We start from the raw sequence: 26466 nt of genomic DNA on the forward strand, positions 1-26466 counted from the left end.
TTAGGCGTTTTAGATTTGCTCCAGCACTTCCTTCATAGTGTGTCAATCTGCTGGTTAAAGCGCTCTGTGACGGACTGGGGAAAATTCAATCAACGTGCTGAAGGACTGAAAGGACGCCACCATTTCGATTGTTGATCGAGGCATATGTGTGTGTGTGGGAGTAAAAAGAAAAGGTATTGGAGTTGGGGGGGGGGGGGGGGGGGGGGGGGGGGGGGTGGGAGGTCAGGGGAGCACTGGAGAAGAACCATCTTTTGTCTCCCCCCCCCCCCCACACACACTAGAAAATATTGTGATGTGTGTGTGAGAAAGCCGTGCGGTCATTAGACAGCAGTGTGAAGGGTGGGATTGTAGGAGTTGCACCAAAAGCCTATGACTAATGGGGCCGGTCAATGAGAGCCTGAACTCTATTGTGTGTGTCTTTTGTGTTACCGGCCACGGGCTAAAGCCTCCCAACAGGTGCAGCACTGGCCATTGGATAGCCGCTCAGCATTGTTGTCAGCGCAGGGCAGCGTCTTTCATCCTGCTCTCCCTGTTTCTATCAATGATTACACATGATCTTCCATGTGCCCATGTTTCTCTCTCTCTCCCTTCTCCAGAGGAATACATGTCTGTGTTAGGAAAAGAGAAAATCAATCAATGTTCCCCCCGAGAAAATCAGCACCTACAGTTTAAGACGCCAGGGCCCTTTTTTCTCCACCGGGATCCAAGACCTGTGTCTTCTTTGTCTGTTTTCTACTTATTTATTTAAGGTTTCAGCTGTAGAATGTCAAGAGAGATATAGAGGAGGACTCTCACTCCAGGCACACCAGCCACAGCCCAGCAGCTTTGCAATTATCCGATGTGAATTTACTTTCCCCGCTTTCTTTTGTTTCTCCTTGTTTTTCTCTTAACTGCTCCCCCCCCCCCAACCCTGCTTTGAATGCGCCTGTATGTTAACTTGATTGAACCTAAAGAGTGTCTGTGCCTCTTCCTGCTCTGTATGAGTGTGCTGTATCCCTTTCCCTGCACTAATTCCAATTTAATTGCCAGTTGCCTCAAGGCTCTTCAATAACAGTAACAAATGATTTGATTTAGTGGACCTCATCAGACTGCATTTTAAATGCGACACAGCAACCCCACTTGAATTCCAATGAAGTGCTGGTACAGCCCTCTGTTTACTAATGATCCTCCGCTGGAGATGTCTGATTGAATCGGAGTCTGGAGCAATGGGACCTGCTCGCATTGTAAATGATCCACAACCCGGGCAGACAGAGAAATAAGCACCCTATAATCTCACATTAAAGCCCCTGCTCTCCCAGACATGCACATTATTAGCGATGCGATTGATTAAAGCGTCGTTGGCTCCGTGGCGCAGGTATGGATCGGCGTGGCGATGGCGAGGGGAGCGGCCGGCATATGGCGAAGGAGACGGCGGAGACGACAGGTGCCAGACGAGGCTGTAGATCAAGTGTTTACTGTATGACAGCCAATGAATCTCCGTCTCCTAGCCGACCTAATGCAGCCTCTCTCTGCCTCCCCCCCCCCCCCCCGATCTGTATTCCGCGCCACACTCGGTGCAACAGGAAAGCAGCCCCAAAGTGATGCCAGGTCACACACAGGATTAAACTGGATTGTGTTTTTTTTCTCTCTCTCTCTCTCTCTCTCTCCTCTTCTTCTCTTCTCTTTTTTTGCGCGGCAGTCCTGCCTTTAATGGCTTGATATCACTACTTAACATTCTGCACGGAGCGCAGAGTGTAGGCATCATTTAAGGTGGAGCCTCGATCCGCTGCTCTTTGAGCAGGGAGAGAAAGAGGACATCACAGGCTGCAGCTGACTCCTGATGCGGCGCGACAGAGAATAATTACACATCTGACGAACCCCCCCCCCCACCCACCCCCGACAAAAAGAAGCCATTGATTTGGCGGGCCGCGCCACGCGACGCGTTTCAGGCAAATCATGAGGAAAAACAATGACTTTCAGCTTTTTCAAAATAAGAGCGCTTCATAAAGGTGTGGGGGGAGGCCTTGAGTTGAAGGAGCTTGTAAGCTTTTATTTTTTCGGGTTGATGCGGTGGGGAGGGGGGGGGGGAGAAAGTTAGTTTAGGTAGAAGCACTCGTTCTCCCCCCCCCCCCCCCCCCTTCTCTCTCTCTCTCTCTCTCTCTCTCTCTCTCTCTCTCTCTCTCTCTCTCTCTCTCTCTCTCTCTCTCTCTCGCGCGCGCGCGCTTTATGTCTCTCTCTCTGTGTATGAAAGAAGCCTCTCTTCCTCTGAGGACTCTCTGAGAAAGTTGAAGTGACCCAGTTTCCCTCCACTTAGGGCTCTGTGTCTGTGTACGGTACTGAAATAACCGCGCGCCTGTGTCTGCCGCGTCCTCCAGGGACCGACATGGCGGTGTTCTGTCTGCTGTGCGCCAAACGCTTCCAGACCCAGAAGGCCCTGCAGCAGCACATGGAGGTCCACGCGGGCATGCACAGCTACATCTGCAGCCACTGCGAGCGCTCCTTCCCCAGCCACACCACCCTGAAGCGCCACCTTCGCTCCCACGCGGGTAAGACATCTGCCGCCGGACCCCCCCCCCCCCGCCGACGCCGTTGTTACAGCACCTTATCGCCGCTGTCCATTATCGTCACCGCCATTATCACCGTCACCACCGTCATCGTCACCTCCACCACCATTGTCGGAGACGGAGGTTCATTAACACCAACACTACCTCCACCACCACCATTATCATCCCCACCACCATCACCATTATCACCAACACCACCATTATCACGCACATATTAATCACCACCTTCAACACTACCACCACCATCACCACCATCACTAACATCATCACCACCACCTGCACCACCACCACCACCACCACCACCATCACTACAACAAACATTATTACCACCACCTCTACCACCTCCACCATCAACTCCACCAGCACCGGCAGCTCCAGCCTCACCTCCACTACCATCATCGACCATCATCATCAGTCCCATTGCCTTCCCCTTCCACACAGGGCACAATACATACCATTAATAAACCAGATTGAAACAACACAAAGCAGTCGAATCATCGCTCGCCAACTCACACGGCCCCCAAGTCACCGGCCCTTTCTGAATGCACATTCTCCCCAGCAGCACCTTCCCTTTCTGCACTCTCGAGTCGCCCCTTTGATGACTGCACAGTAGCGTTATGGCCGCTGCATATTTGTGGGCAATTTTTATCCTGTTTATATTGCAGGTTCTTAGACAGCCTTTGGGCTTTTCTGCAATTCACGGCTGTCAGATTTACTGCGGTTCAGCCCAAATGATAGAGGAGGCCCAAATAAATATTGAAGGAAAGGCAAATGAAAATGACTCGTCTGTACTCTCCCTCTCTCTCTCTCTCTCTCTCTCTCTCTCTCTCTCTCTCTCTCTCTCTCTCTCTCTCTCGCTCTCTCTCCCTATCTCTCTCTCTCTCTCCCTCTCTCCCCCACCTCTCTCTCTCTCTCTCTCCCCCCCCCTCTCTTTCCCCCCCTCTCTCCCTCTCTCTCCCTCACTCTCTGTCGAGGGTGAGTCTTCTCGCCGCGGGTGATGCGAGAGATATTTACTTAAAAAGATGTCCCCCTTTTTTCTTCCTTTCTTCCTTTCTTCCTCTCTCTCTCACTCTCTCTCTCTGCCTCTGACTCCCTCTGTCTCTCGTTCACCTTAAATAACACTCCCCAATTGTCAAGTCGGCTTGATGTCTAGACAGGAAAATACATAATTGATGTGAAGAGACAGAAGTGACGGCAGCTCTCCGTCCACGGGCTGCGTATCTTGTTTGTGTGCCGTTCCTTGCGTGGAAGTAACATTTGGTAAATGTCATCGGCTCCTCCGCCACGATGCTGTTGGTGTTGGTGGGGGGGGGGGGGGGGGAGAGGGAGAGGAGAGGAGTGTATGGGAAGAATGGGGGCCCCCGTAATGAGGACGAGCACGGCGGCGTATCGTCGGACTGGGCTGTTGCTGTGGACACTGGAGATAATGAGCCACATAGGTCAATGGAGATGAGTCAAAGAGGAGGACTGGGCGAGAGAGGGAGAGAGAGGGAGAGAGAGACTGAGAGAGACAGAGAGAGAGAGAGAGAGAGAGAGAGAGAGAGAGAGAGAGAGAGAGAGAGAGAGAGAGAGAGAGAGAGAGAGAGAGAGAGGGAGAGGGAGAGAGAGAGATGGAGAAATAGATTGACAGAGAGATGGATAAACTACAGTGAGAGAAAGACAGATTAACTACAGTGAGAGAGAGAGATGAATTAACTACAGTGAGAGAGAGAGAGAGATGGAATATCTACAGTGAGCGAGAGAGAAATAGATGAATGAGAGAGAGAGAGAGAGAGAGAGATAGAGAGAGAGAGCGAGAGAGAGAGAGAGAGCGAGAGAGATAGAGAGAGAGAAAGAGAGGGAGAAAGGGAGAGAGAGAGGAATGGAGAAGAGAGGAGGAATCAGCAGAGCAGAAGTGCACATGCCTGGAAGGATTCTTTCTTTTCTTCTTTTTCTTATCAGCCAACGGACCGCCAGGGGGGGTGTCTGTGTCACAAAATAATCAACGCCCCCCTCAAACCCAACCCTTCCCCCTTCCTCATCCCCCCCCCCCACCAGCCCTCTACCACAACAAACACTGTGGCTGTTTGACCTGTGTGGATCTCCTCGCGTCCTCCTCTTCCCGTTCACGTTCTAGCCACGATGACGTTTCCAGATGACGATGAAAAATGATAGGAGGTACTGACCTGTTTGTGTGTGTGTGTGTGTGTGTGTGTGTGCGTGCGTGTGCGTGTGTGTGCGTTGCGTTCCAGCCGGAGACCACCCGTTCGAGTGCGAGTTTTGCGGGAGCTGCTTCCGGGACGACGGGACGCTGCGGGGCCACAAGCGCATCCACACGGGGGAGAAGCCCTACGAGTGCAACAGCTGCGGGAAGCGCTTCAGCCTGAAGCACCAGCTGGAGACACACTACCGCGTGCACACAGGTCAGAGGTCACATGGGCTCCCCGCAAATCATGAGTCGTATCGCGTCGTCCAGTAGAGGCCGCATTCCGAAGGCGACTTAGATAAGGAGCGCATTCCCGAACGCGCGCACCGATTCAAAGGTGTTTCTTACGAATAAATGCGTGTTCCGATTGAATGCGTGTTCCGAATTCCTGCTGTTAGGTGTCTTCTGATTTATTGTGCGTGCCCAATGCTTGTTGCTGGGAGTATTGCGATTGTGTTCGACACACGCTCTTGAATTCATAGTCTGAATTTGTATGGAGAATGCAGATGCATGTTCCGACCAGAATGCGTGTTCCGTATTCCTGTTCCGAATTCATGAGCGGTATTCCTGTTCCAAATTCCTGTTACGAATTCTTGTTCCGAATATTTTTTTTCTGAATCCATGATCGGAATTCATGTTCGTAATGCATGTTCGGAATTCCGGTTCAGAATTTATGTTCTGCACGGCGATTGCGTACGCAAGAGGGGGCCTACTGAAGCAGGATTCCCATTGGCTAGAGGGCGTCTGCTGTGCTGCTGCTAACATTGGCTGATGTGGTCCTGCCTATTTGCTCCCGGTTCTCGGATCTCTTTCAGGCGAGAAGCCGTTCGAGTGCAAGCTGTGTCACCAGCGTTCCCGGGACTACTCGGCCATGATCAAGCACCTGCGCACGCACAACGGCGCTTCACCCTACCAATGCACCATCTGCCAGGACTTCTGCCCCAGCCTGGCCGGCATGCAGAAGCACATGAAGGGGCACAAGCCGGAGGATGTGCCCCCCGACTGGAGGATAGAAAAGACTTACCTTTATATCTGCTATGTCTGAGCGGGACTCAGACCTCACCTAGCACACTCACTCAGTCCCACACATGCAGGTGTGTCTCACTCTCTCTCTCACTCTCTCTATCTCTTTATCTCTCTCACTCTTCCTCTCCCACCCCCTGTCTCTCTCTCAATTGTTCTCTATCTCTCCCCCTCTCTCTCCCTATCACTCTCTTTCTCCTGAACTCTCTCTTTCTGTCTCTCTCTCAGTCGTTCTCCATCTCGCTCATTCTCTATTGCCCTCTGTCTCTTGATCTCCCTCTCTATCTCTCTATCGCTCTCGCTCTCTCTCTATCGCCCTCTATCTTTTGATCTCTCTCTTGCCCTTTTTTTCTTTCTCGAGCACTCTCTCTCTTTATCCCTCCATCATCTCCTATCTTGTTTTTTATCCTTCCATCAACTCCTGTCTTATTTTTTATCTCTGTGTCTTTGCCTCTCGCTTTCTTCCTCTCTTCTCTATCTCACACATGCGGCAACAATGTATGGGTATAAAAAAAACAAGAACACACATATATATATAAATATATATATATATATATACATATATATATATATATATATATATATATATATATATATATATATATATGTATATATATTTGCACACACTTGAGTGTGCACCCACAAGCCGCCCGCACACACATACACATAAGCACACACACACACACAGACACACACAAATATAAATACCGGCAGGCACACACACATGCACATAGCGTTCGTGTGTGTGCAGTGTGTTTGTACATGAGATCCTCTATGGCTGGACTCCACACCATGCCGGTCAGTGGTTGACCCATATGTAAAGTAGCAGCTATTTTGGGCGACTGCTGGGCTATCAGACAAGTGGAGGCACTCTCTGTTGGCAAAGGGCAGATGCTGCAAATAATTCCTTGATGGGTTCCTCTAATTTCCTGTGACTTTGTCGGACGTTTTTTCTGCTGTTTCCGTGTTATTTTCAGAGTTGTTTATCTGTGCATGTGTTACTTGAACGGCTGCCATTGTCTTTGACCTCGCATTGCGTTGGATCTGTTTAATTGCCTTTGTGTCGTTTTGTTTCTTTTCCCTTATTTGCGGTGGCTGTTTTTTCTGTATGGAGATGGGTCACGTTTATCTCTTTTGTTATTTCTTTTTTTTGAGTCGCGACTTAATGAGTTCTGCTATTTATATATATTTTCGAGTTTTGCTACCAAATATGTTGCAGATTTTCATTGACTGCATCTCAGTTGTGGAGCACATTTAAACCACCACACTTTTTACCTTTAGTTTAGGTGATCGCTGGAAGTTTGACGATTTATTTTTGTTTTTGTAAATGTTCCGACCCGAAACCCACATACATTTAAACAGTTGGCATAGTTTAAATTAAATCAATAGTCTTCGTCCTTTTTAGGTGTTACTTTACTTCCTTTCCTTTTTTTACTTAGTTCATAGTCGTCTATTAAAACACACTTACAGAACCCAGGAAATTAATTGAAAGAAAAACACTTTTTCTACAAAATAATAAAAAGAGAAATCGAAGTTATCGAAGTTATCGAAGTTATCGAATCCCTATACGCAGGTTTTTGTCCGTTACAGTGTAGCCGTAGTAAACTGTCCTGGTATTCCATTATGTGAGCCTAAAACAGGCCTTATAGATTGAATATGTTGTATTTTTGTATTGCAGTAATTTGCTCTCTGTTTACATTTGGTATGATTTGAGAAACATCTAAATATGTGTGTTTTATAAGTCTCTAATTCAAATTATGACCCTCCCCGGTGCCTCTTTTTCTATAAGTAGAGCGTCTTTGTGCTTGAGTACATGGCTCTGTGCTATTTGGTCGATGTTTCGGGGTGTTTGTTAAATGTTATGGAATTCAAAATAGACTGCCATGTCAAGCCACTTTTGTCTGAACACTTTGCAAATGGAGGAGGCATAAAAAAATTATAACTGTGATAAATGACTCAACCTCTGATGCAAGTCTCTGGCAATTATGACGTAAACGTATATAGGCTCTCGTCTTGAAATGTTCCCTTCTCGGAGTGAGATGTAACGATGTGTAAAAGAACGTGTACAGCAGAACCTAGCGACCGTTGGCATGGGAAGATGCCCTCTTTAACGGAGAAAGCCAACGTCTCATGCAGTGCCATGAGATTCACCTGTTCTTCACTGTATCTATGCTACATGGACATGCACTATCAATGGATATTCTCCATGGACCAAAAGAAAATGGAGCACTTTCTTTTTCTTTTTTTAAAAAGTTTTTTTTTTTTTTTTTTGATCTTTCTCAATGTTGTGATATTGCGGATGTCCCTTTTTATTTGGCGTGTTCTAGGATGACGTGAATTGTGCGTTGTTTAGAGTTTTTTGTCGGTGTCTGTCTACCTCAGGACCAGATCACAGTTCGACCTGGCATCCAATCAGGGTTGTTCTTCTTGCCATGTGTGCAGTAAACCCCTCCTTCATTACAGCTTTGTTACACTGTGTGTGTGCGTGTGTGTGGAAGTGTTTTCTCTGTGTGTGGTTTTTTCAGGCACAACTCTGTATGCGTCAGTGTTCCGTGGCATGGTGAAAAAAAAGAATAAAACAAATTTTCTCTCTTTTATGCACTCCGTCCCTCTCTCGCCTGTTTCTCGTGGGCCAAACGTCTCCCATGACTCATCTAAAAAATCCCTCATTAAAAAAAAGTCGAATCACACAGAAAAAACTGCCACTTTTTCAAGCAGCATTTAATATAACACTTAAATGACTTTCTCTAGGGTTAAAATAAGTGAAAAGAAAAGCGGTCATTATTTTTGTTTGGACCACTTGCCAGATTACAGTGTTCCGACCGCGGGGGCTTGGCCACGTGAAGTTGTTTACCACGGCTCCTCTGCACTAGTCTGGACGCCATCCAGAGACACAGCTGCTGTCAATTCAAAAAAAGCTTTATTGGCACTAGATACAAACATTTACATTGCCAAGTCGGTTGAACAATAAAGTCAAAATATAAGCTACGCTAAATCCTAAATATATATCCATATCAGATATTATACTATTGAATACTCAATAGGCCTATATAAAAAGTAAAATGTGGGATCTTATAAAATTCCTGTATCTCCTATAAACAGATCAATTAAAGATGCAATCTAAATACACAGTATTTACAATATGGAGGACTTGTGCTTGTGAGTCTAGTGGGATGAGTCGGTTTATGGGGGTTTGAGGTCCTTCTCTCATCACAACAGGTGAGGAATCTGGCTGCTGTGATCGCTGTCAATCACACCAGATGAGAAGGGAACTCAGCCACAGTTTTTGGCCCGCCTCCACTTACCCCCGCAGCAGCCAATGATTGGTGTGGGAGGCTACGGTTGACGAGGGCCCCGTCAACAGTGCTGCTGATCGACTCCGCAACAATCTGGAAGCTGATCGCTGTCTTTAAATGATCCAAGTTGCTTAAATTTGCTTCTCGGGGTCTGTTGCTTTGCATTTCCACCGGCCACACGGATGGAAGAATGTATATTTGGGGGTCGGTGTTCCTGTTGTGTCATGGAGTTGTGTCTCAATCTGTTTTTGTCGTCCGCCAAGACAAACCCATCTACAGAACTTCTCACTCGAAAGTCTTTTTTAGGAAAGAGTTTATATATGGAACTGTGCTGATATACTGCCAATTCCTCAAGTCTTTGATGTTTGATGAAAGTATAATTATTGTGCTAGAAATCCCATGAATTATTTAAACCTAAGAAGTCGTGCTATTTAACTCCTTGCTGGTTTGATGAGAAACACATTTGTCCTCCTCACAAAAAAGTACCAAAGAAGCCAATCGCATGAAGGAGAATGCAGATATGCAGATATTACAGTCTTGCAGTGTTTCCATGCACCAATAAGGAACATTAGGCCTACTGGAAATGATGTAACCTTTGTTTATTGATGTTTCCAGATGGGCACCTCGACATGCTACAACTGGCCCTGACCAAACCCTGACCTAATCACATTGGATTCTGCTATCCCTCCTCCAGTTTCGTTGCCATGCTACTGCAAGTGCTCACCTGAATTTTCAAAATAAAAGTGTGAGGATTTTCATTATCGACGCCATTACTCTTAATTCCAACTCCCTATATCTAAATCATTGATTAAAGCCTAACTTGCTATTATCAAAGCATTTTAAAGGAGATTAAAAACAACTCCAAGGTCGTTTATTTTGTTTTTCCGTCACCTGAATTTTAAAAATAAAAGTGTTCCGATTTTCATTATCCATGTCTTTACATACATCCAACTCCTATTTCCAAATCATTAGTTTAAGCCCACTTGCTATAATCAAAGCATTTTAAAGGAGAAAAAAAAGCCCTCCACGGCGGTTTTGTTTTTGTTTTTCCGTTCGGATCATTCCGTGCATTAATTGGTATCCTAATCTCCTCTCCGACACTCCCCAGCCAACTGGTATGCAGGTCCCCACTCCGGAGTATAACAGATTGAGTAGAGGCCATTGCTAATGCAATCTCCTCTGTTTAATTAGAATGAGCATGGCGGGCGGCTAAAGCAAACCACATTAGCTGCCATCTGGTGGGGGGGAACAGCCCTGCCCTTGCTCCTCGCCATCATTAGGCTCTACAAGACAACACACAAACACATACATGGCAGCTATTTATTCACCCTGTCTCACTCGATGCAGACACAGCGCCACGCCGTTTACCCACACCGTGCATCGGGGCATATAGCCGTGTGCAGGTATTGAGTCAACCTCAGTAACAGGTTTGTGGTTCCTATTTATTAAGTAGGCTACAACACTACGATTTAAGCAACGCTTTCATCTACCAATGCTAGCACTAAAAATATGTATAGTTTAATAGTTATTGTATGCATTACTCGAGTGAGTTTTGTTGCATTTTTTCTTTGGGCTTAGCCTACTGTTTATGTATGTGCAGAGGGTAGTCCTTGGATCAATGTTCCCAAAGCGTGGGTTGAATATTAGATTCGTCCGGCAGGGGGCGGTGTTGTACGGCCGCTGCAGCTCCAAACCAGCTGGCTCGATCGCTTACTGGCGTCCTGCACGACCATATGCAGACTGACGCCCTCGGGGAACAGACAATTTAGGTGTAGGGCCAGTCTGGTGATCGGTATGCATATATGCATGTATGAATGTATGTATGTTTATATGTAAGTATGTATGGATGTAGCTATAATGTGCAGATACGTCATGCACATTTTATTTTATTGCACGTCATAAACATGAATTAAAACGCAGGAGCCCTGCGAGTCGATAGGAGTAAACAGGTTCACAGCGGTGTATTCTTCAACATAGGTAAAGAACAGAACGCTAATGGTGGATGTAGCCGTCGACAGAGTAGCGGTTCATCTCCGCCCTCCCGCCATCCTTTTGAATTATCATGCCGAACACGTGTTCGTGTCATGACGTGCGTAGCAAGCCACGATTCACGAACAGAACCGCGTTCAGAAGAGCTGTCCCATCTGCCTCGGATTGGACCACAGTCCAATCATAATGGCATGTTTCCCACAGCGGGTGCAAATCCCATCCGGATTGGCTGACGGCGTTTGGCTCCAGCATTCCCAGCATTCCCTCAGAAGTAGGAGCTACTTCCCCCGGCTCTCCGTCGTCGCATGTGGGGATTGAACCTGGGATGAGAGAGCTCGTCTGGTGTTGGAGGTGTTGATCTTAAAGGGAACAGAGAGCCAGAGAGGGGAGCAGAGCTGATCCCAATCCCCCCCAAACACAAAGAGATGAGCTCCGAGGGGAGGGAGGGGGAGAAAGAGGGAGAGAATGTAGTCTTAAAGTAAAACTGGGTTTATTTAACTAAACGTACTGAATAAGATAGCTTTTATCATAATGAATACCTCGATTAAACTATCCCTTTACTCAGTTCAAATCTATTGTGAGTTAGACATTATATTGGAGAGAAGGCTATTAAAAGTATTGATCCAAACGATAATGATTTTGTTTAATTGGCCTCGTATAGAGATAATAATATAATATTATTATATTGTAGTCTAATCTGACAATCAACGTTGATTCGAAGTGTAATTAAATGATACCTCAATATCATATTGTGAACTATAAGGTATAATTTAATATTTGGGATACCAATAGATAATAGGCCTACTATGATATATAGGGTGTCCGTATAGGCTAATATTTGGTCAACTGGATTACATTTACATTAGGGCATTTAGCAGACGCTTATTTTATCCAAAGCAATTCACAATAAGTACATGTGTCAGATGAAATGCTAAGGGGAAGGATTACTAGGTCTCAATTTGAACTAAATGGAAAATATCGATTTCATAAGGTATAAATCAATGTAGGCCTACAACAATAGCGATCGGTGACCTGGCCTCATCTCAACATCACTCCCAAACCTATCATCTCTAACTTTTAGTTCACATTCTTCTCCAAAAGGGGGCGACATCGAGCCGCGGTGGAACCGCCAAACGCAAACCGACCCCCGCTGGCTCCCTCTCTCATCATGCCTTTTCTATTACCCAACGCAGGTGAAGGGAATATTTCACAAAGCAAACATTATCAAACATTATTAACCTCACAACGCTTTATCCGGAATTGTACCACGGAGATGATTCTCTCTGTCATGTGCAATTCATTCCACTCGTCCCGTTCTCATTAGGTCCTGTTTGATTCTGAGGTAATTCTTTATGACAGCCGCGAGATGAGCCAAATAGATCCGGAGCCTCGACACGGCCTCAGCCGTCAGATGAGGTGGAATGTTGGTTCTGGCCGAGACCACCACCGCCACCCCCCCTCCCCCGTAATCCCCCCGCCCAGACCCAGGACCCCCCTAGGACCCTGCTCAGATATTAAAGACACCTTAGGCCATCCGGGAGCTGTACTAAGCCCAGGCCTGGCTCACCTTGGAATGTTTTTTTAAAACTTCTAGTGAGTTCTTCAGGGGCAGAGAGATGGAGAGGCTAGGGTGTTTTGATTTCCTGCGTAAGATGCCTAACACTACCTGCTCGTATATTAGTTTCACCTGTTTGCAAAAAGGTGCTTTCGATAAAATCGTCTGCGAAATGACATGGTAAATAATAGTAAATGTAATAATTGTCTTTGTGTCTCATGTGTCTTGTATATTTATCAATGTTTTCAGCTAATTGTTTAACGATAAGATAACTTTATTGCTCCTGTGTGATCAGACACAGGCATTTAGAACGACTAAACTAAACTCAACAGTCACACTTTCACCTTTTTCCTCTGACTCACTAGAGACGGGGGATTTGAGAATGTGACACCTTTCAACACGCAGAGCGAACAGTGTGTTCATTTAGTTCATTTGTGTGAACGTCCAGAGGGAGAGGGAGACAGAGGGAGAGAAAGAGCGAAGGAGAGACGAAAGGATACCTCTCCTTTCTAAATGACTCGGATTGACATGATATATACGAGTTTTCAACAAACCGTAATTATGACCTTACGAATTGTCTGGTTCTCGGATTGGGCGAGAAAAAATATCAAAGGTGAAAGGTGTCTCTGTCTCTCTCTCTCCCCCCCCCCCCCCCCCTCCCCCAAAATCTTTTGGCACAGGTGAGGGGCGTTACCAAGCAACGACACACCGTCCTCCTAATCAATGGAGAGGCTTACAGGTATCTCTCTCTCTCTCTCTGGAGATGCTCCACTCCCCCCCCCTCCCCTCCTACCCCCTCCACACACACACACACACCTAAATAGACCTGTTTCAGCTTGGCTCTGAATGCCTCATGACCCCCCCACCCCCCACACAACCGCCCAGCCCCCCCTCCCGTACCTTGGACAAACAACAGCCCCATTCTGTGGCCACCAGTGCTGACCTCATTGTCTCATTGTGAAGCGAAAAGCCCGAGTTGCATTCTGCGGTTCAAACGGCCGTTGGAGCTCAGGCGGGCAGGGCAGGCGTAGCAGACGCGTACCTCCAAAGCACAGCGGGGGGGGGGCCTGCAGATGATCACCAGCGCCACAGAGACCACCGATCCACCTGCACCTACTACTGCAAAGGGACAACATGGTAGGACCCCACGCACACGCTGTCGCTCTCCGTCTCTGTTTCTGTTGCTGTCTCACTCAGTCTCTCTCTCTCTGTCCCTGTCGCTGTCTCTTGCTCTGTGTGTGTGTCTCTCTCTCTCTGTCTGTCTCTCTCTCTGTGTGTCTCTCTCTCTCTGTAACTGTCTCTGTCGCTCTCTCGGTGTCTCTCTGTCTCTCTCTCTGTGTCTCTCCGTGTCTCTCTCTCTGTGTCTCTCTCTGTGTGTCTCTCTCTCTCTCTGTAACTGTCTCTGTCGCTCTCTCTGTGTCTCTCTCTCTCTGTCTCTCTTTCTTTCTCTCTCTCGGATGTTGGTTAATGTATTCATCGCACGCTAACTAGGCCCTCCACTTGGCTCTGAATGTGATTCACACCTCCATGCCATCAGCATCGCGCGGAGAGACGTTCTGTGTGTACGCTTGTACACCAGACATGTTGGCTTCATTAGAGGCAACCGCCGTGACTAACCTGTGTTCATGTTTTATTAAGATTTATTCACTATTTTCCTTGAAGCCGGTTTAATATGCGGTGTAGTGGTGTAGCTCACGTCAAATGCTTAGGCCTAGCATTGAGTTATTCCTCCTGCTGTGACTGAATCCACTTTGCGATGGATTATGTGTCTGCGGGAGGTTGGAGTCAGACAGCAGCTTTTCCCGTGTTGAAAGCATAATTGTATGATAGCATCAATAAGAAGGCTAAGGCTAAATTTTCCGCCGACTGATGCATATCTGTAGAACTAATAGGATTAATTATCTTCAATACTTAAAAAATATCCTAATATTCTTCCAAACTTAATAAATGGAATGGGATTAATTTCCTGCAGTGCTCAGTGTTGTGATTATATTTAAAAAACATTGAGTGATAAGCTCTTCAATTCCATTGTAGAGAAATCTGCCACAATGAGCCAATCAGCTCGTTTCAAGTGACTCCACTTCTCATCTCTCATCTTCTGGAGATGAAACAAAGATGAAAAAAAGTTCCCAAACAACTTCACACACAGACACAGACACACACACACACACACACACACACACACACACACACACACACACACACACACACACACACACACACACACACACACACACACACACTCCACACACACACTCAAGTCCCTTCCAACTTCATCTGGGCCCCGGCACTATTGCTAATAGCCTGGTTCACAAAGCTCTTAATTAAATCTCACGTACACGCACACACACACACACACACACACACACACACACATCTGCGCCATCAGAGAGGCAGAAGGTGAGAGAGGATCCGGATTGTCTGAAATTCCTGGGCTTGCTCGCTCACCCCCCCCCCCGCCCCCCTTCCCGCAAAAACACACCAGACAGAGGGAGAGACAGACAGACAGACAGACACAGAGAGACAGACGGACACACAGAGATATAGAGATAGAGATATATATATATAGAGAGGGAGAGAGAGAGAGGTATATATATATATATATATAGAAAGAGAGAGAGAGAGAGAGAGAGAGAGAGAGAGAGAGAGAGAGAGAGAGAGAGAGAGAGAGAGAGAGAGAGAGAGAGAGAGAGACAGACAGAGAAACAGACAGAGAGAGAGAGACCCCGGTTATCAGCGGTGGGGGGGGGGGGGGGGGGGGGGTGGGGGAGACGCAGACAGCAGCGAGCCCTAATGGCGTTATGATCGTTCCGTTGCAGAGTCTTGATGGAGGGCCATTATCGGTGATAGAGAACCCGGGCGCCATCAGTCATCCCTTCAACGCTGCGACAAGGGGAGCAGACGCGCCGGCCCCACCCCTCCCTCCGTCGGCACCTCCGCCGCCGCCACCTCCACCACTACTGCCCCCCATCACCACCGCGACCGCGGTGGTGATGGGGGGCAGTAGTGGTGGAGGTGAGGGTGGAGGCGGTGGTGGAAGAGGGGGAGTCCAGGGTGTGGGCTGCCACGGCTGGGTGAAGGGGATTCGTCCTACCAAACCCTGTAAGTCCTAGGGGGGGGTCGCACGACCCAGATACCCCCCCCCCCCCAACCGCTCCCCTTCCCAAAACCCCCCCCCCCTCCTTCCATTACACCAGGATTAAATTGAACCGAGTGATCAGGCATCCCCTGAGGTTTGCCTGAGTGACAGGCTGCATTACTGTGCTCAACCCCCCCCCTCCCCCGTTTGAAGACAACCCAATGTAACATGACATTACAGAGCTATTTATGATGTGATTGAATGCCTTTTCCCTCCTCTCCCAGCCCTCCCCCCACTGTGCATTTCCTGCACGCATTCGTATTTGACATTAATTCCCTGTTCCGAATTCTACATGTGTTAATGTATGTATCAGATGCCATTCAAAGCGCTCGGCTAGTCAGGTTCACAGAGAGATCAGTGTGTGTGTGTGTGTGTCTGTGTTCTGCCCCCCCCCCCCCCCCCCCCCCCTCCCCTCCAGCTCACAGACTGGTGCGTCTGCTGGCAGCGGTGTGTGTACTGGGAGTGCTGGGAGGCCTGGCAGTGGGTGTCTGGTTTCTAGGTGAGACGCTAACCTTCAGGACAAGAGGAATAGTCGGCGGCATCGTGTAGTGGAAGGGTTCTGTGTTGTGTTACACAAGTCATACGAAACAGAATCGTTACGCTGTGTTCAAACAGTGCTGCAGCCCAAGAACTCCTTTGTTTCGTTTTGTTTCGTTGGTGTGTAGCAAGCAACAGCGTCTAAGGAGCGAAGGCTTTGGTAAAACACTGCAGGGGAGCAAGTGAGACTCACAGAAAGCAGAGCCTTCTGTAACTATCTACATATCAAAAACTCTGGAAATACAGATTATGTCACTATTAGCATTAGTACTGTATGCCGTGCTAATCTTATGTTATAATGATTCACATTCCTTGACTGTAACATTTTTCTTTGGTCTATAAATTATTGATTGTGACCTTCGCAGTGAAGCTTGGAAATTATAGATTGCATAAGTCTGGGCATTAATGCTGATTATTTCAGAGCCTCTGCTCTTTGCACGAAATTAACTTTGACCTTATTTCATTTTCCATTATCCGCCCAGAATTGAGTGCGCTCTAATATTTTAACCACCATAACACATTTCATTCTGACAGAACATCCCTTCCCTTTAACCAGCCACGCTATTACAGCTTCTTTGAAGAATCGTTTCGCCGTGTCATCAATTACATCCTCACTCTCGCTGATTCATTTATTAAAAGAATGAGCAGCAACTGAATTTATTATAATTGCATAGAACACAACTTTAATGTCTTCAAACCTCGGCTGGCGATTTGCTCGTGGCTTCAGAGACATTAAGAACAGGCACACATCACGTAAAACAATAGTTTAGTTTTAGGCCAAAAAAAAAGTCCCCTTAAACTAATTCATCAGATTCTATTGAATAGAGCGATGCATGCTTTGGGTTCAAATGACCGTTTGTAAACATCGCGTTTCCCTCGAAATCCAGTCAGGCTTCTAACGAGGCCCTCGTCGTCGCAGAGCCCCGCGGGGCTGGGAGACACCAAGGAGACGACGTTCTGCAACGTCACCGAGGACGCCTCCGCCTCCGACCCCAGGAAAGGTCTGTGTCCACCACAACAAATCCAGAACCACTCCGACACATTCTGCATCCGCTTCATCAAATCCAGAACTACTCAAACACATTCCGCATCGGCTTAACCACCTAGCAGCCATCCTGGTTTAAAACTGTAGTTGGGTTGGCAAACTCAAATTTTCCAATGTGTGATCTTTAATAGCGTGCATAATTGCAGTAAATCATGCTCCCGCTTCCCCTTACTCTATTGTTGCTGACGATGTACACAAATCTGCGACTGCGAGGCATCTAGTCCCGTGGGCCATAACGATCCGTTTGTACTGGTGCATTAGCATATAGAGGCTCGCTGCCTGGCTCCACATCATCCTCAAAACGAGACGCTTGTTCATTACCGGCTGGCGCTGGGCTCCTCCCTCCGGAGGGATTGTCAATCAATCAGGTTCAGTGTTTTACAGGATCAGCCTGGACAACTCTCTGCTGGAGATCCAGCTGGGGAAGACGGCCACCTGGCTGCCGGTGTGCTACGAGGGCTGGAACTCCTCCCTGGGCACGCTGGTCTGCCGCCAGCTGGGCTATTTGAGGTCTGTTTTTACACACGTGCACATGCACGCACACACGCGACTGTTTCGCTCATGCATGCGCACACGTGTGACTGTGCGCACATACGTAGACACACAATCGCATACGTATGCATACGGTTGCACACATACTTACACACAAACACACACACACACACACACACACACACACACACACACACACACACACACACACACACACACACACACACACACACACACACACACACACACACACACACACACACACACAGATCATGCATGCTGGCTTGCGCTCTCCCTGTGGTGTTGGCCTCTCTCTCTCTATCGCACACACACACACACACACACACACACACACACACACACACACACACACACACACACACACACACACACACACACACACACACACACACACAGATCATGCATGCTGGCTTGCGCTCTCCCTGTGGTGTTGGCCTCTCTCTCTCTATCGCACACACACACACACACACACACACACACACACACACACACACACACACACACACACACACACACACACACACACACACACATTACCACCTTCTCAGTGATATAGTGACAAAAAAAGCCCACAACCGCTCACTATTCATCATCACCTACACAGCGACAAAACACTTTGACACACACACACACACACACACACACACACACACACACACACACACACACACACACACACACACACACACACACACACCCCTATACATTATATTCATTAACACCCCCTACACGGTATCACAACTGCATCCTTATAATCGCCGTACATTACAGCAACGGGTAATCCGTCTTATTTATGGACTGCTAATACCTGATTTCCAAGCCAGCCTCGTCGCCCCGGGGTTTAAATTATTCACGCCACCCCCGCCTCCTCACGTTGTTTGCCTTCCCCCTGTTCCAGGCTGACCAAAGACAAAGGAGTGAACCTGACTGACGTCGGGCCCCTCTACACTGACGGCTTCGTCCAAATCACCGCAGAGCACAAGAGCAGTCTGGAAAGTTTATGGCAATTTAGGTTGGGCAAATTCATCTAATGACTTAACACGTATACTTAATAAGTATAATGTAACGATAACAGCTGACTAACACGATCACCGCGCATGGTTAGCTCACCGGTTCATTCTCCTATAGGGGGAGCTGTAGCACAGGGAAGGTCATAGCGTTGAAATGTTTTGGTAAGTCGCACTTTCACAGCTACTTTTTAACGCACCCAAGTAGTTTGCACCCAACGCTCACATCAGGGGTGGGAATAACGGGGTGACTCACGATACGCGATAACTGGCCCGCGATACCGATAATATCGAGATACAGTGATTCTGCGATAATCAACATATTGTTAGACAATCCTAAAACAATACATCAAGATATATGTCTAACAATGAATACAAAATGACAGTGAAGGGGTAAAGTGCTGGATTTCTGTCTTTATTCATGGTACAAACTGAGTTTGCCATTACTCGTCTTTGAAAGGGAAATATATATTTAAGATAAAGCTAATAAGAAAAAAATAGTGTATTAATTATTGTATCACAAGAAGAAGGGCGACTTTATATCGCTGAATCAACATTTAGTCCCACCCCTTGCACACATATACACCAAGATTGCTGCTGAAACAAACCGCACACATCTCAGAAGGACGGCTGCACACAAAGCCGATCCGACACACAAACAACAATCGGTTTCTTTGTCCCGACGGGATCGTATTTCTGGGTGCCTCCAGAGTGTGGAACCCGAGCAAAGCTGCCCAGGATCATAGGAGGAGGGGAGGCTCCACTGGGGAGGTGGCCCTGGCAGGTGAGCCTGTACTACAGCAACCGCCACACCTGCGGGGGATCCATCATCACCAGCCAATGGGTGGTCACAGCCGCCCATTGTGTGCACAAGTAAGTCATTCTGCCCGGAGACAGAGTCAGAGGTTTACGGGATTCGATTTAAAAGGTCTCCTACTTTAGTGCCAGGTGTGTGGGGGGATTCGTCATGACATTTCGCTTTCCCAATCTGTCCACTGGTGACATCACAAGGGGAGGTGTGCAGTGTTGGGAAAGTTCACTTTCTACGTTTACTAGTTCAAAGTTCAGTTCACAAATTTTATCAGCCATTAGAAGCCGTTTGGAAAATCGGGGCCCCTACAGTGTGCGCTCTACGTGGTACGTAGAGCGCACACTTGCACTACATTTAGCGTTTTGTGAATCCCATTGATTTCTGTTGGAAGAAAAAAAAAAAACGGAAAGGGGGATGTTTGGTTTGAGTCTTTTCGCTCGGTTCAAGCCCTACTGTTGAGACGGAGAACCGAGCGAAAAGACTACAACCAAACGTAAACAGCCCCCCCATTCCGTTTCCGGCCAACGACGATATACTTTCAATGTAAAGTGTACATATTTATCATTTGAAATTCGTCCCAGCCTTTTATACCACAGATACTGTAGGGTCTATAGCAGGCCTATTCAACTAGCGGCCCGTGGGCCAAATGTGGCCCCTCTTAATTTTTTTCTGGGCCGCAAGAGGTTGCATGCAAAAAATTAATAAATAAAGGAGAAACATAGTTGCATGCAAATCAGGTTTCTGTGTGTAGCCGGTGATACTAGCCAGTATCAATACCCCACAATCAGTAACTGGCATCGATTATTCTGACAATGTTTGGCTCAACCGATACGTGTGAGTCTAGCTTTCCTCATATGAATGCCATCAGAACAAGGGCACGTTAATCAATGATCTATGAGAAGCTGCATGAGTGTCTCAGGATGAGCCAAACTAGGCAAACAAGGCAGTGCATTCTTCCTCACTGACTCACTGGCTCAAAATGTCTCATATGTACAGTAGTTCTGTTTTGTGATGATTCAAACAACATTGTTTAATTCTAAATACGTGTCCAAAATATGTGAGAACAAAATCTTTAATAATGATACCATTAAAAGTGAAGAAGGAAGGAATGCGTCTGACAAGTTTATTCCATGTAGTATTACTATATATATTAAGTTAACACTACTTTGAGTACGATTTATTTGTAGCGATTCATTCACGTAGTTTTACTCTGTGTGGCCCATGAACCCCCAGTGGTTTTCCTTTTCGGCCCACTTGATAAGGAGGTTGAATAGCCCTGGTCTATAGCATATAACCGCGTTTTCTGATTACAGTTTAATGTAACAGTAAGCTGACAACAGCCAACTGCAAATTAACCACATGGAGATAACCATGGCAACCGATCAAACAAATTTTCTTTTTGCGATCATTCTGCGCGCGCATCCGCTGTGTTGATAAACAAATAATCCCCCTATTGAAAGAAGTTAAACCGAGTGCGCGTGCCGTTCACAGACACCTGAATGAACAAGTTCACAGTAACGTTCATCAGGCAGTAATACAGTACGTTCAGCTCACGTTCGCCCAAAAATATGAACAAGTTCATGAACAATGTCCAATGAACGCGTTCAGGCACAACACTGGGGGTGTGTGTGTGCACACCCCCAGATGTAGGATGGGCCGGTCCGACTCCATTGGTCAACCTGCTCGTGGACCGTACCAACTGGTATGCAGGCGATCAATCCATTCCTATTGGCCTCTCCCACTTGTGATGTCACTAGTGGGTCCATTTTTATACTCATACTCTGTTTGTAAAAGAGGGTCTCCTTTTAAGATAGATAGATAGGCACTTTATTAATTTCCTTGGGGAAATTCAGGTATCCATTAGCTCACTTAGTCAGTCAACAGATTGTACAACTGACAAACAACAAAATGGACGAAAAGTTAAGGTCAATCAAGTTAGTCAATTAAAGTGAGCAATATTGCACATACATTGAAATTGCATACACAAAAGTGCAAGAGGCAGATATAAATAAATAAATATTACGCAACTGCACATTGTCCAGTGTGTGTGAGGTTGGGTTGGGGGGAGAGAGAGGGATAGAGAAAAATAACGTTGTGCTAGCTTTGCGTAGTAGCATGACCGCTAGCTAACAAGCGAGTGTCAATAAAACTGGTTAAACCGACCATCTGGTTTATCTTTCTCCCCTCTCCTGGCGCCAGCTACCGGCTACCTCAGGTGTCCAGCTGGATGGTGTACGCGGGCATGGTGACCCGCACCACCAGTAAGATGGCCCAGGACACGGGCTACGCCGTGGAGAAGATCGTCTACAGCCGCAACTACAACCACCGCAGCCACGACAGCGACATCGCCCTCATGAAGCTGCGGACGCCGCTCAACTTCTCTGGTGGGGGTTTTGTGCAGTTTTCAAACATTTAAGGGGTGATACCGCGCCAACAGGTGTGAGTGCGATCAGCCATTAGAAGCCGTTTGGAAAATCGGCATCTTCTGACATCACAAGCAGGCGTTTTCCACCTAGATGTGTGCTGGATGAACGGCTAATCACACTCAAACCTGGTGGTATAATATGTAACCTTTAAAGGGGTGACATCATGCCACCAGGTGTGAAATTAAAACTCATTTTGAAAATCTGCCTTTTCCTGTGCCCTAGGGACATCGCTAGTGGGCGTGTCCACCTAATAATAATAATAATAATAATAATAATAATAATTAATTTTATTTGTTGAGCACTCTTCATTCTAAGCAGATGTATGCCTGATAGATACGCAACCTTTGCTACAGCCCACTGGGTAGGCTGGCGAACTGATCTATGCAGTCCCCATCTAGGCGGACAAGCCCCCTTGTGATGTCACTAGGGCACAATGAAAGGCCTATTTTCAAATGGCTTGTGATGGCTTGTCATCACATTCACACCTGGTGGCGTGATATCTTTAACATTGGCTTTTTTATCAGGGGCCCCCACCCTGCTAGCGTTTAAGCCATGCTCTACTTTAGCTGCACAGGACCAGATTGTATGGCTACTTACTTATAACCCTGTGGTAGTGGGATTTCTGAACAGTTTATTTATCTGAACAATAATTTATTCATTCAACTAATCTAAATTTAATTTCGATCATTTGGAGCACAAGCACACTCTCCAGGAGTTCACAGAAACCGCAACTTTGATTAAAACATGAATTCATGTGTTCATTTCTACAGACATCATTCGGCCCGTGTGCCTGCCCAAATACAACTTTGATTTTCCGGGGGGAACCCAGTGCTGGATCTCTGGATGGGGGTACACACAGCCTGACAACGGTAGTGCACTGACACACGACCAGATAGACCTCCAACAGACCCTGTAGGCCAGTGTGGTCAGTGGGGCAGGTAGGGGTTAAGGCTTCCTGATCAAGGACGCCCACATGTAGACACTGGGAACCCCGAAGCTCACAGCTGGGGGTCAAACCCTCTTACTGCAATCAGTACACACCCAAGCATAGACTAAGACGACCGCTAAAGAGGGCATTTACGTTTAGGGCATTTAGCAGGTGCATTTATCCAAAGCGACTTACAATTAGTAATTGTGAGAAGAAAGAGAAACAACAATATACCGCTGTCGGTACAGTAAATGCTCATAGAACCAAGTGCCGATTACTAACAATCGCTAGGTTAACCCATTCCCCGTATACAACAAAGATAGCTAGGATAAGATGCTACACAATGCTAAGTACTATTTTTAAGTGCAAGGACGAACAACCTACAATAAGTGCATAAGAGTGGTGTGTGGGGGATGAGGGTGGGAGTAAGGGGGGGGGTGCATCATAGACACAGCAACACGCATGGCTCCAATCCTCTAAGACGCACACATCCACTATTCCCATCCGCCCTACTCATGTGCTCTGTGGGTCTTCCAGTGTACATCCCGGACACCCTGAAGGAGGCCGCCGTCCCCCTCATCAGCACCAAGCGCTGCAACAGCTCCTGCATGTACGACGGGGAGATCACCGCCCGCATGCTCTGTGCCGGCTACTCCGAGGGCAAGGTGGACGCCTGTCAGGTGGGCTGGATGCACTACCACGAAGGGGGCGTATCCATCTAGGTGGACACGCCTCCTTGTGATGTCACTAGGGCAGGGAAGGGAACAGGAAAGGGCACTACCACGACAATTCTTTCTTTAGAAGTACTCACCTGAAGCAATTAGGATGTCAATTAGGGCCCCCGTTTAGGACATCAAATAGGGGCCCCATTAAGGAAATCATTTAGGGGCCCCATTAAGGATACCATTTAGGGGCCCCATTAAGGAAATAATTTAGGGACCCCATTAAGGAAATAATTTAGGGGCACCATTAAGGAGATCACATAGGGGCCCCGTTTAGGAAATCAATTAGGGGCCCCATTTAGGACATCAAATATGGGGACCGTTTAGGTCGGACATCAATTAGGGGCCCTATTTAGGACATCAAAAAGGGGGCACATTTAGGACATCCATTAGGGGCCCAGCTAAGGACATCAAATTCGGACCAGATATAGGACATCAAATAGGTCCCCATTTGGACATCAAAAAGGGGCCCCATTTAGGGTATCAATTAGGGGCCCCATTTAGGACATCCATAAGGGGCCCAGTTAAGGACATCAAATGTCCCCGATATAGGACATCAAATAGGTCCCCATTTACAACATCAAATAGGGGTCCCATTTAGTACATCAATCGGGGCCCCATTTAGGAATTTATCATCTAGGACCCGTAGTCTAGGAGTTACATGTTCAGGACTCGGACACGTCCGAGGGGGGGGGGGGGGGGTTTGATGTGTGCGCTCTATGTACCGCGGCACCGCGTCCATGGCGGAGGCTCACGTCTCGTTCCGTTCCCAGGGCGACAGCGGGGGGCCCCTGGTGTGCCAGGACGAGGGTGTGTGGCGGCTGGTGGGCGTGGTCAGCTGGGGGACGGGCTGCGCAGAGCCCAACCACCCCGGGGTCTACACCAAGGTGGCCGAGTTCCTGGGCTGGATCTACGACATGATGGAGGTGAGGCCTAGGGATCGACCGATAAGGAAATCTTAGGGCTTCTACTGCTTTTGCTCCCACAATTTCATCATAAAAAAATACACAATCATGATAACATATGTTACAAGCCTCAAATTACATTTATTGAATTGTCTGTAAATTTGGTGGGACAAAATATTTAAATAAAATTAAAAAAAACACAAATATCGGCCGATATATCGGTCGATCACTAGTAAGGACGTCATGTGATCAGAGAGAAGGGGTTTGGCTCTTTGGTGCTTACAGTGGAGTTGTGTTTCAAATGCACTGCTGGTTGTCCGTGATCGTCTTTTAAGTGGAATAATTGTGGGTTGTTTATTTTGTTTTGCTCTGCTTCTTGTTTTTATGCTTTGCAGAAGTATTGAGGATGAGGAAATGGAAGACGGACAAAATGCTGGGATCAACATAAGGGAAAACAAAGCTACCGATATTTTATACATAACACCATAGTCAAACAGTTTTTGCTATTCATGTAATATAATGTACATTAAACCACATTTGTGCAGTATATATTATATATATATTAAAGCCAGATATTTCTTTCTGTTATATTTTTCATGTCATGAAAATAAATACTGTGGAAAACATTGAAGTATATCATTGAATTTTCAGGAACGCAACTTGTAGCATCATAAATATGTTTTGGTCTAGAAGAGACATTTGCTTTTAGCATCAATTTACCTCCCATGGAAACACGTTCACACCCACGTTCCCCCCCTTCTTCGCTTTCCTACCAACACCCACATGTTGAATTGCTAATTCATTAACACATAATGAATTAGTCAAGGGCGGAGAAAACCGTTCTTCATTGCAAGGTTGACATGCAAGGCAGTGTCGGTCTTTAGCCACCAGATGGCGATTGTGGCATACTGCCTCTTCTCAGTTTTCTAATGAGTTCACGCCATCTGCGCTTCTTATAAGCATGGTCACGCAGTTAAATAAGCGATTGAGCATCTACATTGCTTTGTACGGTAAAGCGCAATTGATCCGACAAGGACTTCATGCTGCATTCAAGTGCACCTCGTTAATTCTGAAATAGTTACTCGAATGTCCACGAAAGTTGTTAGAAATGGGAATGGTGTTTCTTTCTTATTTTCCTTTGTTGAAATACATACTTAGGTCATTTCAACATGCCCCTCTGTACCTCTGTGCTGTTTTCAAGTGTTTTCAAGCAGCATGTTTTAATAATTAGATGTTCATTTCCTCCCCAATAAGTAGACATAAAAAAAAGTAATCAATCTCCACCATAATCTTGATCAACGTGTAGGTACATCTGTGCTGATTTTCAAATGTTTTCACAGTAGTATTTCTTTATAATTACAATGTTAAAATGATTCCTAATACTCTTCCTAATGTATTATCATATATGCAGATACATAGATAGAAACAAATCACAATGAAATATGATATAATTGTTCTCTATAAACTCCATCATATTCTTGTTCAAAATGCATACAGTACATTCATATGTATGTATGTATGTATGTATGTATGTATGTATGTATGTATGTATGTATGTATGTATGTATGTATGTATGTATGTATGTATGTATGTATGTATGTATGTATGTATGTATGTATGTATGTATGTATGTATGCATGCATGTATAAAAAATATACATAAATACATCTCTCGTCTGGTTCAACCTCCTAACCAGCCCAACTTACCTTTCTCCCCAGCGTCCAAATTGGAGAGTTAAAAACAAATCAATGACAAAAAGGGTAGGTTTGGCGAGCCCGGTGGGCGCCGCGGGCCATAATTTATTGATGAGGTGAAGAGACGTGGAGAGGAGGAGGAGCCTT

The 26466-nt window shown here is 46.5% G+C and overlaps 2 protein-coding genes across 3 annotated transcripts in view; both read left to right on the forward strand.

Moving 5' to 3' along the window:
- Nucleotides 1–5954, forward strand: part of zbtb16b (zinc finger and BTB domain containing 16b) — a 25225-nt gene extending 19271 nt beyond the window's left edge. For both annotated transcript variants that reach the window (XM_030380826.1, XM_030380825.1), the window contains exons 5-7: nucleotides 2355–2525; nucleotides 4775–4945; nucleotides 5544–5954. In XM_030380826.1, the coding sequence (XP_030236686.1) occupies nucleotides 2355–2525; nucleotides 4775–4945; nucleotides 5544–5773 (572 nt within the window). In that variant the 3' untranslated portion in view covers nucleotides 5774–5954. The remainder of the gene's footprint in view (nucleotides 1–2354; nucleotides 2526–4774; nucleotides 4946–5543) is intronic.
- A 7604-nt stretch (nucleotides 5955–13558) lies between these two features.
- Nucleotides 13559–25238, forward strand: tmprss5 (transmembrane serine protease 5). Its single transcript, XM_030337345.1, has 13 exons — nucleotides 13559–13728; nucleotides 15411–15693; nucleotides 16149–16229; nucleotides 17155–17268; nucleotides 17687–17822; nucleotides 18724–18837; nucleotides 18954–18997; nucleotides 19543–19705; nucleotides 21843–22027; nucleotides 22840–22938; nucleotides 23535–23677; nucleotides 24493–24645; nucleotides 25020–25238. The coding sequence occupies exons 1-13, from the start codon at nucleotides 13726–13728 to the stop codon at nucleotides 25026–25028; spliced, it is 1527 nt and encodes a 508-aa protein (XP_030193205.1). The 5' UTR covers nucleotides 13559–13725; the 3' UTR covers nucleotides 25029–25238.
- The last annotated feature ends 1228 nt before the right edge of the window (nucleotides 25239–26466 follow it).

The sequence above is a fragment of the Gadus morhua genome, chromosome 16, assembly GCF_902167405.1.
Source record: "Gadus morhua chromosome 16, gadMor3.0, whole genome shotgun sequence".
In the NCBI taxonomy this organism is placed as follows: domain Eukaryota; kingdom Metazoa; phylum Chordata; class Actinopteri; order Gadiformes; family Gadidae; genus Gadus; species Gadus morhua.

Excerpts from the sequence above, each read along its gene's own strand:
- tmprss5 (XM_030337345.1), top strand. Across the intron at positions 17,823-18,723 it reads CGCCAGCTGGGCTATTTGAG|GCTGACCAAAGACAAAGGAG; the intron begins GTCTGTTTTTAC and ends CCCCTGTTCCAG. Across the intron at positions 22,939-23,534 it reads GTACACACAGCCTGACAACG|TGTACATCCCGGACACCCTG; the intron begins GTAGTGCACTGA and ends TGGGTCTTCCAG.